Below are 20869 nucleotides of genomic sequence, written 5' to 3'. Positions count from 1 at the left end.
ATTATAGACCAATCTCGAATCTCCCTTTTCTGTCCAAGATACTAGAAAAGGTGGTATCCTCACAATATATTCCTTCTTAGGGAAAAATGGTATATGTGAAGATTTCCAGTCAGGATTTAGACCGTATCATAGTACTGAGACTGCTCTTCTTAGAGTTACAAATGATCTGCTCTTATCATCTGATCGTGGGTGTATCTCTCTATTAGTTTTATTGGATCTTAGTGCTGCGTTTGACACAATTGACCACAACATTCTTTTGCATAGACTTGAACACTTTGTTGGCATCAGTGGAAGTGCATTAGCATGGTTTAAATCGTACTTATATGACCGCCATCAGTTCGTAGCAGTGAATGAAGATGTATCATATCGATCACAAGTGCAGTATGGAGTGCCTCAAGGCTCAGTACTAGGGCCGTTACTCTTCATGCTTTATATGTTACCCTTGGGAGATATCATCAGGAAACATGGTGTTAGCTTTCACTGTTATGCTGATGATACTCAGCTCTATATTTCTTTGCGGCCCGGTGAAACACACCAATTTGAAAAACTAATGGAAGGCATAGTCGATATAAAAAACTGGATGACGAGTAATTTCTTACTGCTAAATTCTGAAAAAAACAGAGGTGTTAATTATAGGACCTAAAAACTCTGCTTGTAATAACCTAGAACACTGTCTAAGACTTGATGGTTGCTCTGTCAATTCTTCGTCATCAGTTAGGAACCTAGGTGTGCTATTTGATCGCAATCTTTCCTTAGAAAGCCACGTTTCTAGCATTTGTAAAACTGCATTTTTCCATCTCAAAAATATATCTAAATTACGGCCTATGCTCTCAATGTCAAATGCAGAAATGTTAAACCATGCATTTATGACCTCAAGGTTAGATTATTGTCCTGCTTTATTGGGTGGTTGTTCTGCACGTTTAGTAAACAAACTACAGCTAGTCCAAAATGCAGCAGCAAGAGTTCTTACTAGAACCAGGAAGTATGACCATATTAGCCCGGTCCTGTCAACACTGCACTGGCTCCCTATCAAACATCGTATAGATTTTAAAATATTGCTTATTAATTATAAAGCCCTGAATGGTTTAGCACCTCAGTATTTGAATGAGCTCCTTTTACATTATAATCCTCTACGTCCGCTACGTTCTCAAAACTCAGGCAATTTGATAAATCAAGAATAGAATATCAAAATCAACTGTGGGCGGCAGATCCTTTTCCTATTTGGCGCCTAAACTCTGGAATAACCTACCTAACATTGTTCGGGAGGCAGACACACTCTTGCAGTTCAAATCTAGATTAAAGACCCATCTCTTTAACCTGGTTTACACATAACATACTAATATGCTTTTGATATCCAAATCCGTTAAAGGATTTTTAGGCTGCATTAATTAGGTAAACCAGAACCGGAAACACTTCCCATAACACCCTATGTACTTGTGACATCATTAGAAGAATGGCATCTACGCTAATATTTGTCTGTTTCTCTCTTATTCCGAGGTCACTGTAGCCACCAGATCCAGTCTGTATCCAGATCAGAGGGTCACTGCAGTCACCCGGATCCAGTACGTATCCAGACCAGGTGGTGGATCAGCACCTAGAAAGGACATCTATTGACCCCGAAAGACAGCAGAGACCAGATGGAATTTTGGTTCCTTGCCGCTGTCGCCTCTGGCTTGCTTAGTTGGGGTCACTTCATCTACAGCGATACCGTTGACTTGATTGCAAATAAATGCACAGACACTATTTAACTGAACAGAGATGACATCACTGAATTCAATGATGAACTGCCTTTAACTATCATTTTGCATTATTGACACTGTTTTCCTAATGAATGTTGTTCAGTTGCTTTGACGCAATGTATTTTGTTTAAAGCGCTATACAAATAAAGGTGACTTGACTTGACTGTGATCGTCGATAAAGCAAGAAGAAGAAGATGCCTCATGCCCTGCTGCTGACAACGCGACTGATAGACTGCAACTGACTGAGTAAAAATTTTTGGTTTGTGTTCTACTGAAGAAACAAAGTTACCTATATCTTGGATGCCCTGTGGGTAAGCAAATAAACATAAAATTTTCATTTTTGGGTGAACTATCCCTTTAACACATGTATTAAAAAATTAAAAGCTCTTAAATGAGTACTTTGTACTAACTGTTTTCAACAGAAACAAACATAGTTGTCAAATGACATGAGAGTGTTTGTATTTACTTACAGGGTTTCTCTGCTCCTTATTGTCTTGTATTGAAGGTTGAGGTCTCAGCAGCATGTCATCACTACATTCAGTGTCTGATCCTGTGGGCGACTCGGGTAGATCCAGGAAGTCATCTCGCTTTGGACCACGGAATCTTATTTTGTCCAGCCGCTTTAGCATGTTCAACACAGCTGCTTTAGGCTTTACCTTAACACTCCGTATGGCAGCTCTGCAGTGTCAATAGAGTAAAAAAAAATAATTAAGGACAATCAAAAAGTAAACATTTTACAGAAAACTTTAAAAATGAGAACAAATAGTTAAAGAGGACACAGGTGTTGCACTGCAAACCTGCTGGAGAAATCTCACTAACAAATAATGAAGATGCAAAGTCGCTTTATTACAGTGAGCCAATAATACTGACAGTCTGATACAGTACTGTATATCATCCTGTCAATTTAATTAGTCAATTTTTGGCTCATTTGAGATTACTGGAATTGGCTGATGCTCATGTCGACTACGTTGACTGACAAAAGTGTAAGTAAATATTGTCTAAGTCTCTCAGCAATGTTGTTTTCATTAAATAATATGAAATATCACTAATTTATAGTAGTGTACCAATGTGTCACTGAGCAAGACACTTAACCCCCTAGTTGCTCCAGAGGCGTGCGACCTCTGACATATATATATAGCAATTGTAAGTTGCTTTGGATAAAAGCGTCAGATAAATGTAAGATGTTGACTATAAATTAATACAATTAAATGTATATAAAATATTTTTTAAAAACTCCAATGAATGATTTTAATAAAAAGTAAACATGTCATTAAAACATTTACAGATGCCAACTGAAAGCCTATGAAAATATGTCAATAAATCTGTTATTTAATCAATGTTTACCCAGAAGTCACCTCACTGACACACACTCATATTCTCAGGATTTTCACAAAACCATGTGAATGAATATTCTCAGTAGTCTCTTAAAAGGGCTGACCTTTTAAAGCAGAAAATGCTTCTGTTCTGAAGACCAAAGCCAAAAGAACATCTGGTTACACTTTACTTGAAGGGGGTGCTTAAGACTGACATGTTACCTTCATAATCATGACATGACACATCATAAATATGAAGGAGGTTTTATGCATGTTTATGACAACTGTCATTAAGTGTCATTCGCTCAATTATGTCATTTTTAATGCAAAGAGGACATTGTTTGTGATATGAGTCATTGTTATGGGTTAGGTTTAGGGCAAGGGTTAGGACAAACAGTCATCTTTGCATAAAAAATTGCATATCTGAGCAAATGACACTTAATAAAACTTCCTTCATAAAACTTCCTTCATATTCATGACATGTATGAAGATGTCATGTCAGTCTTATGCACATCCCTTCAAAAAAAAAAAGTGTTACCGAACATCTAAAATTACCAACAAGAATTGCAGGTGCTTTTCCTGCCCCGAGCAAGAATCACTGACCAAAGTATACTGTAGAGATCCCTTACATGCCATTTTTGGATTTCCCAAATGATTTGTGCATGTCACTATTTTAAAAGTGCTTCAATAACTGACACAATGTAACAGTTTCAACTATTGCACAAATTGTAGTATAAAATAATTTGTGTCATGCTTAAGATTTTACAGGCCCAACAATTCCATATGTAACCCAGATTAACGTCCCAAGGTTACGAATGTAACCCTAGTTCCTCGAAGGAACAAGACGCTGTGTTGAACGCTTTGGGGCATGCCTTTGGCAAGACCGACTCTGAATATCGTGTGCAAACTGTCCAATGGGTGACGTCACGGGCGCTCGAGCTGGATACATACAATTAGCTTCTTCTGGTCGGACTCCCAGAAGGGAGGAGGAGAGCAAAAGGCCTGCAGTACTATTGATTGTGGTGTGACAGAGGGAACTTTTGTAACATAACCCGCTCGAGGGTATAAGAGTGCTTTGGCCATGCCGGGTGCAAAGTCTAGGTAGGTAGGGGCCAATGAAGGGGCCTACAGTTTAAAGATCAGATGTGTTATCTAAAAATAACTTGAATTGGCTCGAATGGAGCTTACACCTCTAAAACCACAAGCAAGTCCCAGGGGGGAAAACGGGATTGTACTGGAGGCCTCAGCCTCATTGCACCATGGAGGAAACGTGTCACTATGGGGTGTCTATCCACTGATTGATCACCGGAAGGGACATGGTAAGCTACAATGGCCTCCACGTAAACCTTTAAGGTGGAGTGGTTTAACCCTGCAGAGAGCCTGTCTTGTAGAAACTCTAGAACTGTACCAACTGGGCAGTAAATAGGGTCAAGCTGGCGATCTCTGCACCATGAGGTGAAGAGTTTCCGCCTCAGGGCATACAGTTTCCTCGTTGAGGGAGCTCTGGATTGAAGGAGGGTCTCAACAACCTCGGTTGAGAGAGAGCGGATACTATGAGTTGTGCCCCCTCAGGGGTCACACTCACCGTTTCCACAACTCTGGGAGAGGGTGAATTAACTTGCCCTGCACCTGAGAGAGTAGATCTGTCCTGATCGGAATCTCTCACGGAGAGCTGTCAAGGGTATAATGCTCCCACAGTCAATCTCCCAGGAATATACACTGCTCCGAATGAGAGGACTTTGTCCTGGGACCACAGAAGAAGCAGATCTCTCTGGTGACTGATATAAGAGATCGCCAATGTGTTGTTGGTACGCACCAACACTTGGTGACCTCTCAGGTCTGGGAGGAAATATTTCAATGCTCGATGCACAGCTAGCATCTCTAGACAACTGGTATGCCATGTCAGATGGCGACCGCTCCACAGACCGCGGGCAGGGTGGCCACTCATGATCGTACCCCATTTGGTGAGGGATGCATCTGTCGCTAGCGATTCAAGAACCAAGGTTTCTTTCACATGTCTAAGGCACGAAGGCATTGCCGCATGACCTTAATAGTTCGAAGTGGGTTCCCCCTCGGGGAAAAACCCTTGGTCTTGAGCCACCACTGTAGGGGTCTCATGTACAGCAGGCCAAAAGGTATCATGTTGGACAGAATTCTGAGGAATCTAATGCAATTCAACAATCAGACAAGTAAACACGGTCTAGATTGAGATTAAGTACGCATTGAAGTGATATATTGACTTCTCAAAGTCATTATATTGCTCAGAATTTAAAGCAATCAAACAACCAGAGAAGTAAACACGGTCTGGATTGTGATACAATACACATTGAAGTGATATATTAACTTCTCAAAGTCATTACATTTCTCAGAATTTAATGCAATCAAACAATCAGACAAGTAAACACGGTACAGATACACACTGAAGTGATATAACTACCTCCTCCTTATTAAATGGAGCTTAAACAACCAGAAAAGTGGTCGGGTGTGGAAAGATTCACATCAAAACTGAAAATGATGTAATACACGCGTTAACTCGACAGCACGCAAATAGCTTAGTCACACAAACAATATTAATCCCCTCGGAGATTAAATAGCTGCTCATTAACACTGCCAGTATAATGTTAGGCATAACATTATTTGTTGTATACTGGTGCTTATGCAACTTTATGTTTGTGCAACTACAAGCTCGCCGATGTCCTCCTTGTCAATCTCCACGGAGAAAGAAAGGCAGAGCGTCGAGCCCGATGCTCGGGGGGGAAGAACCGAAGCTCGGGCTTCTGAGCCCAGGAATCGGGCAGATCTGATGGATAAAGTAGGAGATAAGGATGTGCCCGTCTCCATTCCCTCCAGCAGATCTATCTGCGAACCCAACGTATGCTGGCGCCGCTCCGCCTCTGCGAAAGCAGGACTGGTACCGCGAGGAATGCTGGCGAAGGCTCACTTCTCGAAGAGAGGCTTATGGGATCGAAGCGTCCGCACATGAAATCATAAGCAGCGCGCTTTGATCCTGGGCAGACTACGCACAGACTGTGTGTATCCCCGCCTCCAATGTTTAGTTTTAAGAGCAGGGAGGAACACACAATCTGAATCGCGGTCTGGATTCACCATTCAGATGCCTAGTCTTAGCTTTGCTCTTTGACATACTATAGCTACTTAAAGGAGCCAATAGTGACAAACGACAATAAATTAGACTGACAAGACAGAATGACATGCACACACAGAGCGCTTGCTGAAAGACAAGAAGATGGTGCCAGCTGCGCGGCACGTGCTTTTATAGCTTCCTGGTCGCTACGTCACCCCGCCCGTGACGTCACGGCCTTCCATTGGACAGTTTTCACATGATATTCAGAGTCGGTCTTGCCAAAGGCGTTCCCCAAAGTGTTAGACGCAGCTAGCTTTAGTTCCTGAAGAGGAACTGCTTGTTATTTAAGTCACTTTGCTAACACAACTGATAAATGAATAAACTGTGAATGGCACAATCTTCTGTAGAGCTGTTTTGTAAATTTGAACTGAATAACAACATCACTGCTTTTGTAGAACAGCTTATTGTAGTTGATTTGAACTTGTCTCAAATTGTTGAACTTCACATTGTTACTGATTTGAACTAAATAATGACACTATTTTCTTTTTGAACTGTCTCCGTAGCTGAGTTTCCATAATTAATTCTGTCATTTTGCGATTTATCTTGGTGAAGCTGCACTGGCACAGTCTGTGTACTGTATATAAAGTGCTATAGAAATAAAAGTGACTTGACTTGACAAAATGTAAATAAAAATGAATTAATATTTTCCATGGAAGCATGAAAGTCAAAAAGGTTTGAAACATGGGGGTCACTATTTTATTTACTTATTGATTTATTGCTCTCCCAGATATAATTTAGTAAGTTAAAATGCCAAAATAAACAGGTAAGATAAAAAGGTATTATTTACAGAAAATAATGGCATAGATTGTAGATGCAGACAACAAACAAGGGGGTCATGAGCTTTAATTGTAGCCATCTCACACTGAAATTACATTATAAAACATGGTTTCCTTGAGAGCTCTCAGCATAGCCGTAGCCAGCTATGAGGTCACAGAGGTCTGGACCGCTGCTGAAGTGAACGAGTCTTCTGAGTGTTGTGAGCGAGAGAGCGAGATGCAGCCTTTGTGTTGCCAGATCCAGCTATTGTAAGCATTTTTTGACTCGTTTTTTAACTTAATTTGACACTTTAGAAAGTTAATAAAGTGAGAGGTTGCGGTTTAGGGTCATTGTCAGCGATAACTTTATCTTATCTAATTTCCAAAATATTTGAAATAATTTTGGTTTATTTTATTTATTTATAGGTTTTTGTTTATTTTAATAGCAATATCTGGTAACATTGCATCGCCAGCATTAGTCTGGCAGTAATTAAAAAAGGCAGCGGCTATTTACACTAAGTGCAAATAGCTACAGATGTTAAAATAGCAGGATTTTCTGCTATTTATAATACCTATTGCAAATAGTGGCTATTATCTTCCCCTCAGTATTATAGTACATTATAAAACAGTATTCAGTATTTCATGAGTGTACATTTTTATTCAAATTATCAACTAGATGCCACCTTATTGGGACAATAAGCCCTCCCTACACCTACCCTTACCCTACCCAATACTTTATTTTCAACTTTTTGATTATTTACTTCATTTTCATTGAAAATAAATGCTTTTCTGATGTGATTTGAAAAAGGGAGAAAAAAGTTGTCCAAAAGGCCGATTCAAACCTGGGTCAATCCCGTCAAAATACGTATGACACGCGGTTTATCGTCTGCACCACAAGAGGCAATGATCGCCGATGGTCTAAAAAAAGTCCATGGACAGGGTATTGCTGACAAGATCTGACATTCAATAAGGGAAAAAAAAAAATGATATTACTTGTCCCAAACGTTATCAACGTTATTCAAACGCTGTTTAACACTATAAACATTCATAAGAGCACTAGACAAAATTATCAGCTATATAATGGTTATAAATAAAAACAATAACAGCAATATGATGTTCCACCCACATAAATGTGTCCACCCACAAAACCCACCGATATCTATACTGCCCACATCTCCACACAAATATCCATCACCAAGGCCCTCTTCTAACCGAACACCAGAGAGAGCACTGGGGGGACGCCATAACTTACAAAAACAAACAATGACAAGGACATTCATATCAGTGAAAGAGAAATTAAATTCAGTTCATTCAAGATCAAATCAATGCTACATTAAAAAAAAAAACAAAAAAACAAACAAACCGTACTTCTTTATTTGTGCATGAGTCATTCTCAGAGTTCAAATCTACAGGTGATGTCAACATAAACTCTCCCAGTGCAGGAATACTGGCTTAAATCAAAGAAATTGTTTGATTGAGAAAACAGTTTAGTCTGAAAACAGTGAATCTGAATATGACTGCATCAAACAGCGTCAATGCATCAAATGAATAGTTAATCATGAACCAATTAATTAAAAAACTTATATATCATTGGCTCAATAAATAAATAAAACATCAGATCAATGAATCGATGAGTCAGTGATTCAGCTGATTTAAATTATTTAGTTGATTTCTTAATGGAAAAATGAATCAGTGACTAATAGGTCAATGAATTAATAAATCCATGAATTAATTAATCACAAAATTAAATTGTCAATGGCACAACTGAATAAATGAAACAATGCATCAATGATTCAATGTATTCCATTGATTCAGTTGATTTCACAATAGTGTAATTAGTGACTCAATAATGCAATGAACTATTAAATCCATGGATTAATTGATCAAAATATGAATTAATATTTTAAACAACAGATCAATGAATTGATGGATCAATGGTTCCATTATTTTAAAATATTTTAATTGATTTTAATTGAGGGTAAATGAACCAGTGACTCGGTAAGCAAATGAATCTGTGGATCAATTAATCAAAGGATTAATTTATCAATCACTTATTAGATCAATTAATCAATATATCAATGATTTAATTTATTTAAATGATTCAGTTTATTTCTGAATAAGCAAATTAATCAGTGACTCAATAATAAATATTTCAATAATTCCATAGAACAGTTAATCAAAAGATTATTTAATCAATGACTTAACAAATCAGTTAATCAATGATTAAATTTATTTCATAATAAATCAATCAGTGACTCAATAGGTAAATTAATCATTAAATTAATAGATCCAATGAAACAATATATCAATGAATCGATGTATCAGGTATTTGATTGATTTTAATAATTCAGTTGATTTTAAAATGATAAATGGATCATTGACTCGGCAGATCAACGAATCAACAGAACAATGTGTTTACAATTCAGGAAATCAATGAAACAGTAAATCAATAAATCCTCTAAGTGATTCAATCGATCATGCCTTGAAGGAACACAATGAAAGATGGATCAGTGAACGAGTCAATGAATCAGTCGATGAATCAATAGAGAAATAACCAATGAATAACTCCCTTTCAGAATCACGCGACGATCCGTGTTCATCATTATCGCAACATTAGTAACACACATAACCGCTCTAGGCCCTTGTTGTGTGGATACAATATATTCAGTGCTGTGTTCTACATAATGATACATTTTGTTCCAAACATTAACGTGTCTGAACGACAGAATAACGGTCACGTTCCAGCATTTAAATGTGACATTAAACAAAGGATGATCCATTCGATTATGACGTACACATACTTAGCTGTTTAAATCTGCCGGTAGTGCGACACTGTCAGTTATATTAACAGTTCATTTTAAAGATCGTCGCTCCGAATAGAAATTATTTAATCTATGAATTATGACAGTCTTGTAGACGCATACTGCAAAACGCCTGTTGCCCTCTTGAATATCAGCGCGGTTAAGTTGGTTTTGTTTTCGATATTCGTGACACATTCAGCGGTAAACGCCAATAACTCCAAAACGAATTGCCCTAAAAAAATCTAAACAGTGTGACCGCCAAAAGGGCAAAGCTGATCATGTTTCACAGCCTTCTTTTTCTATATTTTCCCTCGATATAATAAGCACGGCCCCGTGCAAGCCGTCGCAATGTGCAGAAAGCCGGGAGAGAACGCTCTCAGCAGAGCCCTCAGTTAGGGACCGTGGGGAAAGTGCAAACTTTCTTCGTTTTTTGCTATAGCTCAGTAGGCGGTGTTTTTGTAATAGTTTTTTTAGTTAAAGGGCATATAGACATGATAACAGTGTCAATCAATAGTGGGGAACCGTGGACGTTTTTCACAACCTCTTTTTTGCCCCTACTGGTAGAAAAGGGAATTGCATGTCCAAATTTAACCTTCTTTTTGTAATAACTTTCTACAGCAGGGAGACAGAGATATGAAACTACTGTCAATCAATAGAGGGAGAGAGTGGAAATTTTTCACAACCTTTAATTTTACCCCAAGTGGCTGATTAGGGAACTGCATGTCCAAAATTAACCTTCTTTTTGTAATAACTTTCTACAGCAGTGAGACAGAGACATGAAACCAGTGTCAATCAATAGAGGGGGACAGTGGACATTTTTCACAACCTTTCTTTTTAACCCTACTGGTAGAAAATGGAATTGCATGTCCAAATTTAACCTTCTTTTTGTAATATCTTTCTACAGCAGGGAGACAGAGACATGAAACCACTGTCAATCAATACAGGGAGAGAGTGGACATTTTTCACAACCTTTCATTTTACCCCAAGTGGCTGATTAGGGAACTGCATGTCCAAAATTAACCTTCTTTTTGTAATAACTTTCTACAGCAGCGAGACAGAGACATGAAACCAGTGTCAATCAATAGTGAGGGACAGTGGACATTTTTCAGAACCTTTCCTTTTACCCCTACTGGTAGAATAGGGAATTCCATGTCCAAAATTAACCTTATTTTTGTAATAACGTTCTACAGCAGGGACACAGAGACATGAAACCAGTTCAAATCAATAAAGGGAGAGAGTGGACATTTTTAACAACCTTTAATTTTACCCCTAGTGGCTGATTAGGGAATTGCATGTCCAAAATTAACTGCCTTTTTGTAATAACTTTCTTAAGCAGGGAGACAGAGACATGAAACCAGTGCGAATCAGTAGAGAGAGAGAGTGGAAATTTTTCACTTCATTTCATTTTACCCCAAGTGGCTGATTAGGGAATTGCATGTCCAAAATATCCTTTTTGTAATAACTTTCTACAGCAGGGAGACAGAGACATGAATCCAGAGTCAAATCAGTGGAGAGAGAGAGTGGACATTTTTCACAACCTTTTTACCCCTACTGGTAGAAAAGGGAATTGAGTGTCCAAAATTAACCTTATTTTTGTAATAACATTCTCCAGCAGGGACACAGAGACATGAAACCAGTTCAAATCAATAGAGGGAGAGAGTGGACCCTTTTCACAACCTTTCTTTTTACCCCTACTGGCAGAAAAGGGAATTGCATGTCCAAAATTAAACTTCTTTTTGTAATAACGTTCTACAGCAAGGACACAGAGACATGAAACCAGTTCAAATCAATAGAGGGAGAGAGAGGACATTTTTCACAACCTTTCTTTTTACCCCTACTGTTAGAAGAGGGAATTGCATGTCCAAAATTAACCTTCTTTTTGTAATAACTTTCTACAGCAGGGAGACAGAGACATGAAACCAGTGTCAATCAATAGAGGGGGACAGTGGACATTTTTCACAACCTTTCTTTTTACCCCTACTGGTAGAAAAGGGAATTGCATGTTCAAATTTAACCTTCTTTTTGTAATAACTTTCTACAGCAGTGAGACAGAGACATGAAATCTGTGTCAATCAATAAAGGGGGACAGTGGACATTTTTCACAAGCTTGCTTTTTGCCCCTACTGGTAGAAAAGGGAATTGCATGTCCAAAATTAACTTCCTTTTTGTAATAAATTTCTATAGCAGTGAGACAGAGACATGAAATAAGTGAAGTGACATTCAGCCAAGTATGGTGACCCATACTCAGAATTTGTGCTCTGCATTTAACCCATCCGAAATGCACACACACAGAGCAGTGAACACACACACACACACTGTGAGCACACACCCGGAGCAGTGGGCAGCCATTTATGCTGCGGCGCCCGGGGAGCAGTTGGGGGTTCAATGCCTTGCTCAAGGGCACCTAAGTCGTGGTATTGAAGGTGTAGAGAGAACTGTACATGCACTCCCCCCACCCACAATTCCTGCCGGCCTGGGACTCGAACTCACAACCTTTCGATTGGGAGTCCGACTCTTTAACCATTATGCCATGACTTCCCAAAAACCAGTGTGAATCAATAGAGGGGGACAGTGGACATTTTTCACAACCTTTTTTTTACACCTACCGGTAGAAAAGGGAATTGCACGTCCAACTGTAACTTTCTTTTTGTAATAACTTTCTACAGCAGGGAGACAGAGACATGAAACCACTGTCAATCAATAAAAGGAGAGAGTGGACATTTTTCACAACCTTTCTTTTTACCCCTACTGGTAGAAAAGGGAATTGGATGTCCAAAATTAACCTTCTTTTTGTAATAACTTTCTACAGCAGGGAGACAGAGACATGAAACCTGTGTCAATCAATAGAGGGAGAGAGTGGACATTTTTCACAACCTTTTTTTTACCCTTACTGGTAGAAAATAGAATTGCATGTCCAAATTTAACTTTCTTTTTGTAATAACTTCCTACAGCAGGGAGACAGAGACATGAAACCACTGTCAATCAATAGAAGGAGAGAGTGGACATTTTTCACAACCTTTCTTTTTACACCTACTGGTAGAAAAGAGAATTGGATGTCCAAAATGTACCTTCTTTTTGTAATAACTTTCTACAACAGGGAGACAGAGACATGAAACCAGTGTCTATTAATAGAGGGAGACAGTGGACATTTTTCACAACCTTTCATTTTACCCCAAGTGGCTGAATAGGGAACTGCATGTCCAAAATTAACCTTCTTTTTGTAATAACTTTCTACAGCAGTGAGTCAGAGACATGAAACCAGTGTCAATCAATAGAGGGGGACAGTGGACATTTTTCACAACCTTTCTTTATACCCCTACTGGTAGAAAAGGGAATTACATGTCCAAATTTAACCTTCTTTTTGTAATAACTTTCTACAGCAGGGAGACAGATACATGAAACCAGTGTCAATCAATAGACGGGGACAGTGGACATTTTTCACAACCTTTCTTTTTACCCCTGCTGGTAGAAAAGGGAACTGCATGTCCAAAATTAACCTTCTTTTTGTAATAACTTTCTATAGCAGGGAGACAGAGACATGAAACCACTGTCAATCAATAAAAGGAGAGAGTGGACATTTTTCACAACCTTTCTTTTTACACCTACTGGTAGAAAAGGGAATTGCATGTACAAATTTAACCTTTTTTTGTAATAACATTCTACAGCAGTAAGACAGATACATGAAACCAGTGTCAATCAATAGACGGGGACAGTGGGCATTTTTCACAACCTTTCTTTTTACCCCTGCTGGTACAAAAGGGAACTGCATGTCCAAAATTAACCTTCTTTTTGTAATAACTTTCTACAGCAGGGAGACAGAGACATGAAACCACTGTCAATCAATAGAACGAGAGAGTGGACATTTTTCACAACCTTTCTTTTTACACCTACTGGTAGAAAAGGGAATTGGATGTCCAAAATTAACCTTCTTTTTGTAATAACTTTCTACAACAGGGAGACAGAGACATGAAACCAGTGTCTATCAATAGAGGGAGACAGTGGACATTTTTCACAACCTTTCATTTTACCCCAAGTGGCTGATTAGGGAACTGCATGTCCAAAATTAACCTTCTTTCTGTAATAACTTTCTACAGCAGGGAGACAGAGACATGGAACCAGTGCCAATCAATAGAGGGGGACAGTGGACATTTTTCACAACCTTTCTTTTTACCCCTACTGGTAGGAAAGAAAAATGACTTTTCTTCAACAGTTTTGTTTCAACATACCGGTTGATCAAAACATACTTTAACATTACGACAGAAATTTTTATTTAGTTTTATTCATTTACTTTTAGTAGTTTTTTTTTTTTTGCAACACAACATTATTTGTATTTATTTATTTATTATCTATAATAAATTTATTTTATTAATTAGATAATTTATTATTATTTATTTATTATATATATATATATATATATATATATATATATATATATATATATATATATATATATATATACATTACTCTTTTTTCTATTTTATTAAAAGGTTTTTAGAAGTAAATCAATAACTATTAACATTTTACAATATTTAAAGTCTAACACATATAAAAGCTAAAAACTATTGAATAAAAACCAAAAAAGAGCTTAATTGGAGAAAAACAGGTGTTTGGCAGTAACATTAAAGTTACACACAGATTTTAAGATTTTGAAATCATGTGCCTCAAACTTATGGGACATATCTAATCAAAATGTAGCTATGTAAGAGAGAGGGACACATTAATATTTCCTGTTCATAAATGTAGGGGTGTAGTTAAAATCAATCTCGGCCAATACAGCAAAACATTTGCAAATTTACAAATAAAATATAAAAGATAAACACACACACACACACACACACACACACACACATATATATATATATATATATATATATATATATACATATATATATATTCGAACATCACTATTTAAAAAAAAAATCCAAAATTTGTTTTTAAATTAAAAAATTATTTAACATTTAAAAATTATTTTATAACATGAAATTTAGAGGTTACGGTTCGGGGCAGCCACCAGCCATTGGAAAGTACCCGAAAAATTATAATTATGATACAGTTTTAAGTTTACTGATATTTTACATTTTATGGGGGGTTTAAATAAATAACACAAGGATCTTGGTAAATATCTAATGTTTGAATACTTAAATGCATTTTTCAATTGTTTTTTGGTTTTGGGACATTACTTGGCACCAATTCTGTGCTGCTCATATTCATATCAGACATTTAAGTTGACAGATGAAGGCTGTGATACTGTAGTTGTTCACTAGATGGATTCTAGAAGATACAATGACCAACAAAGACATAAATTATGTTAGTATGTACTGTAAGTATAGTATTATTACTGCACTACTAGATCATTAAAATAATTTAAATAATGTTTTTACAAAATTACTAAGTTTTGGTAGTATTTTAAAAATAGGTCTAATTTGTTAACACTATTTAATGCATTACTATACATTAACTGAATATGAACAATATATATTTTTGGAGCATTTATCAATCTTTTAATGTTTTAATGTTACTTGATTTATTTTTCTTCATGTTGATCCACGGTACATTAACTGATGTTAACAGATACACAACTGAAAGTTAATAATGTATTTTTAGTATGTAATTATAGAATTAATACTATAAAACATATTGTTCAAGTTAACATGCACAGTTAAGTACTGTTAACATATTAAAGGAACATTCCACTTTTTTGGAAATGGGCTCATTCTCAAACTCCCAGTTTATACCATTTTTGAATCCATTCAGCCGATCTCAGGTTTTTGAGACCAGCAGCATGGCATTCAGAAATGACCAAAGAGTATGGATATTTTTCCTATTTAAAACTTTCCTCTTTTGTAGTTATATTGTGTACTAAGACCGGTGGAAAATGTCAAGTTGTGATTTTCTAGGCCGATATGATTAAAAACTATACTCATTCCAGTGTAATAATCAGGGAACGGTGCAGCCATAACATGAGCGCAGCAGTCGCAGTGATATCACTGCAGTAAAACTCAACTTATTAACTCTGGGGGAGTTGGAGAATGAGCATATTTCCAAAAACGGGGAGTGTTCCTTTAAACCTTATTGTAAACCATTATTAAAGGTTTATATTTTGTTGTCTGTGTGCATGGTGTTTAACCATTTCATTGCTGTAACCCTGTAACCTGCTGTAAACCAGACTGCCAAACGGTTAATATCAATGCATGCACACCTCTTTCCCAATGACACTAGAGGATGGTGGTTGCACTAGTGACTTGGGCTCGTCATTGCAGCTTGAAACATTTTGTACTTTAATTTAGTAATGGCATTTTCCACCAGGGAGATGTAAAAGCAGTGTCAGTTAATAGAGGCGGACAGTGATCAACTTACACAACCTCACATTTAATCCTTACTGTTGCACAAGGTAGTTGCATTTACAAATTGTACCTTATTTACATCCTGACAATTACGAAATTTATGTAATGCAGAATGATCCTGTTAATACTGTAAACTAATTTGAAACGACAACAGCCAACAGTACAATAGCCTTTTTGACTGAACTGGTATTTATACACTGATCAAAAATTTATACTGATTTTAAAATTTACTGATTTTAACATTTATATGGAGCTGATCAAAACAAAAACAACAACAAAAAAACATTCAAGAGTAAACAATATATTTTAACACCTACACTTGTAAAGTACTTTTTACTTATAGAAAACACACAATCACTTTCTCGTCTTCCATTTTTGTACCTCTTTTTAATTCATTCCGAGACAGACAGAGTGGTACCATTTTTTACAGTTGCTGCACTGAATCTAGTGGAAATAAAAATTGTCACAAGTAAACTTAATTTTTAATTATATTGAACATATGTTACGTTCGGGAACCCAGGGAAACACAGGAGACGAGAGATCCAAACGCACTGTGAGTGTAATGGGTAATCCAAATTCAGAATCCAAAAAGCAGGGGTCAAAACCAAAAATCCATCCAAACAAACAAACAGGAATAGGAATAGGAACAGGAATAGAACTTGAAACTCGGAAGGCGAGGAAACTGGGTGACGGAAAGAAAGGACTCCATGAAAAACAAACAGAAACAGACCGGTTAATATAGGCAGGGTAATGACTATCAAGTGAAGACACCTGAGTGCAATTAACAGGAGTGCAATTACTGTGATGAAGGGACAAGGCTTTGTGGGAATTGTAGTGCCTGCGGTGAGGTGCCTATGGGGAAGTGAGACCACTAGCGGAGACTCAGGGAAACAGAGACCAGACAGCGTGACAACATATTAAGTTAAATATAAACTGTAATTCATTCTTTTATTACTCCATTATTAAGATATTAATTGTAATTTCAGCTTAAAATCATCAAATTGAAATATAGACAATTGAACAAACAGTAAAAATAATAAAACCTTTTGATCTGTATTGACCTAATACAAAATACTACTTAATATTTGATGTAAAGTCATTTCTGTATTAACTGCATACCAATTATCGGCATAATAATTATCTATTTAGTTGAAATAATTTAACATTTCAGCTCTACAGATTGTATAATACCTCATCTTCATGGGGAAGTTGTGGCCTAGTCCCAACTGCTCCCCGGGCGCTGCAGCATAAATGGCTGCCCACTGCTCCGGTGTGTGTTCATGGTGTGTGTGTGTGCACTTTGGATGGGTTAAATGCAGAGCACAAATTCTGAGTATGGGCTGAATGTCATGTCACTTCACTAATTACTAATTTCTCAATGAAGGAGCCATGCTTCCAACTGGACACTATTTTCCACACAGGGAGCAATGCTGTTTGGGGTTAAATACTGAAAATACAATATCACAAATCAAAGTTTTATTTTAACCATTTTGTCAGACAGACAGACAGACAGACCGACCAGTGTATCGACAAACAGATAGACAGACAGACATACACTAACCTGAAGGATTATTAGGAACACCATACTAATACTGTGTTTGACCCCCTTTCGCCTTCAGAACTGCCTTAATTCTATGTTGCATTGATTCAATAAGGTGCTGAAAGCATTCTTTAGAAATGTTGGCCCATATTGATAGGATAGCATCTTAGAGATTTGTGGGATGCACATACAGGGCACGAAGCTCCCGTTCCACCACATCCCAAAGATGCTCTATTGGGTTAAGATCTGGTGACTTTGGGGCCATTTTAGTACAGTGAACTCATTGTCATGTTCAAGAAACCAATTTGAAATGATTCGAGCTTTGTGACATGGTGCATTATCCTGCTGGAAGTAACCAGCAGAGGATGGGTACATGGTGGTCATAAAGGGATGGACATGGTCAGAAACAATGCTCAGGTAGGTTGTGGCATTTAAACGATGCCCAATTGGCACTAAGGGGCCTAAAGTGTGCAAAGAAAACATCCCCCACACCATTACACCAACACCACCAGCCTGCACAGTGGTAACAAGGCATGATGGATCCATGTTCTCATTCTGTTTATGCCAAATTCTGACTCTACCATCTAAATACCATCATAAATATAAAATAGGTACATATAACAGTGTTCTTTATAAGTGGATAGCATGTTCTATCCACTGAATCAGAAAGATGTATTTTAATGTTGTCTCATAACATTTTTTTTCAGGTTCCTTTATTTGTAATTGAATAGACATAAAACCATACATTGTTGACAAGGATTGTGCTATATGTAGTGAAGTGAAGTAAAGCAACATGATGGTGAAGTATAATAATAACAAACACTTGGAATTTGTGGAGTTTATCCCATCCACATGCACCTGGCATATACTTTGTATATTTACACAAAACTCCTGTCATTGTGTCAACAGTGTATGGTTTATGTCTATCCTTTATGTTTTCGTAAACATAATGAACTCTTAACTCTACTTATCACAATTTGTTAGTTTGGACTTAGTCTGTCTTTCATACTTTGTCATTTGACCTATATTTTGTCTCACATTTTGATTACATAAGTTCACCTGTGGTGTTGCTAATTATTTCATTTGTTCTGTCTAGTTACGTTCTTGTCCTTTTAGTTTGACTTTGTCGGGTAATTTTTTTGACCTCATGACTGCTATCTGTGGATACCCTTTTCCTATGTCATGTGGAATAAATACCTTCTGAATCTTCTCCTATGTGCACCTTTTTCTACAACCTAGCTTCAGTGTGAAACTACAAAATATAAGGTTCTTTAAAAGTTTAAGATCTTAAGAACTACCATCACCATGTTTCAAGTGAAAACACTTTATTAGTAATATGTAGTAACCAAACCACAATAAAATAAAATAACTATTCAGTCATGCAAATTAAATACATGAAATTAATTAAAATAATTAGTAACACTATATTTCAGGGTCTATTAACCAGTTGCTTATAAGTATGCATATTTATAGAATATTAGCCATTTATTAGTAGTAAGCACATATTAACAGAGGTGTAAAATACTTGAGTCATTTTACTTGATTACTGTACTTAAGGATTATTTTGGGGGATTTGTACTTTACTCAAATACATTTTAAACTGACTACTTGTACTTTTTCTTGTTTACATTTCTGTGGAAAAAAAACAGTGCTTTTTACTCCTTACAATTTTATTTAATCTTGAAAAGTACATTATATTTTTATTTTATCTTATGCACATTAAATATGGTAAACAGAAAGTCAAACGTGTGTGCCTGACGTGGGAACTAATAATCATTGTTTTCATGCATCAAACACACACATTTCTACATTAATTATTACTTTTGTCAGGTAAATGTCTGGATTCAAAAGTTCACCATCAAATCTGAGGGAGCATATTGAGGTAGCAAAGTTGCGTTTCCCCCACAAAAAAAGTTTATTCCTTATTTGTTCTGTTTTGATAGAGCCATTAGCTATGATAAACTGAATGCACAAAATAGTGCAAATAAAATCTGTGATGAGAATTTAAATACTATTAATATTTTTGTGGGATTTTTTTCTCATTAATCTAGTCACAAATAACAATTTATCAATATTTGCTAGGAAAAACTACTGTATAAATGCCCTAAATAAAAATTGTAAAGATTAATTGTTCTTTTAGACAGTGACGCTGAATAGACAACACAAATAAAGTGGACTTTAAACATTTTGTATGTATTAATTCTATGACTCTCCTCATTAATTGAACACATTCTTGTTTTCTGTTTGGAATATATTTCTAGCCTCTCTATCACATCTTGCTCTTCTGTCACAGTCTTGTGTCTTTCTGTCACTGTTTTCTGTGAGTGTTGTGTTTGTTTGGTGCCACGTGCTCTCTCCTGTCTTTTTTTGACCCCATCCATCTTGTTACCTCATTATTGTTTAGTTGCTCCACCTGTGTTTCTCAATTGCTCCCGGACTCATTACCTTCACTCTGCACAGCTGTTTCATCCACTCACACACTTACACACACACCTGGTGCCCATTGTCAATGAGTATATATTCTCCACTCTCACACCACTCTGTCAGGCAGTATTAATTGTGTAATGTAAATTGTGATTTGTAAGTGTTCCTGGATACTCGTGTTTTTGCATCTTGGCTGCGTCTGCTCTTGTCTTCATGATTTGTTTCTGTTTTGTTTTGCCTTGTTGGCCTTTTAGTTCTCATTTATTAAAAAGTAATTTCTTCCCTGCACTTGGACCCAGACCCTGTTCTTTCCACTGCTCCGTTTCTACCACGCCCTGACATCTTCAAAGGGATAGTTCACCCATAAATGAAAATTCTATCACCATTTACTGACCTCTGTCATCCCAGATATTTATGACTTTCTTTCTTCACATGAACACAAGCAAATAATTTTTATTTTTATTTTGAACATGCAATTCTCTAATCAGCCACTGAAAGGTTAAAATGAAAGGTTGTGAAAAATGTCCACTCTCTCCCTCTATTGATTGACACTGGTTTCATGTCTCTATCTTCCTGCTGTAGAAAGTTACTACAAAAATAATTCTTCAGGACATCTGAACTCCATTGTGAAGCCTCAGAATATAACGCACGAGTCATATGAAAAAATATCCATTCTCTCTCTATATAGATTGACAGTGGTTTCATGTCTCTGTGTCCCTGCTGTAGAAAGTTATTACAAAGAGAATGTTAATTTTGGACATACAATTCCCTTTTATACCAGTAGGGTTAAAAAGAAAGGTTGTGAAAAATG

General features: G+C 36.8%; 1 protein-coding gene across 2 annotated transcripts in view; it reads right to left on the bottom strand.

Annotated features, from left to right (window-relative positions):
• Positions 1 to 20869, bottom strand: part of LOC132099088 (GRAM domain-containing protein 4-like) — a 129538-nt gene that overhangs the window by 102492 nt on the left and 6177 nt on the right. Inside the window, exon 2 of one of the 2 annotated variants that reach the window (XM_059505529.1) lies at positions 2210 to 2417. The exons of the other annotated variant lie outside the window; for it this stretch is intronic. Within the exon in view, the coding sequence (XP_059361512.1) occupies positions 2210 to 2417 (208 nt within the window). The remainder of the gene's footprint in view (positions 1 to 2209; positions 2418 to 20869) is intronic. 2 annotated transcript variants of the gene reach the window in all.

Source organism: Carassius carassius, chromosome 22, assembly GCF_963082965.1.
Source record: "Carassius carassius chromosome 22, fCarCar2.1, whole genome shotgun sequence".
NCBI lineage: Eukaryota > Metazoa > Chordata > Actinopteri > Cypriniformes > Cyprinidae > Carassius > Carassius carassius.
This window is presented reverse-complemented; position numbering and strand designations above follow the sequence as displayed.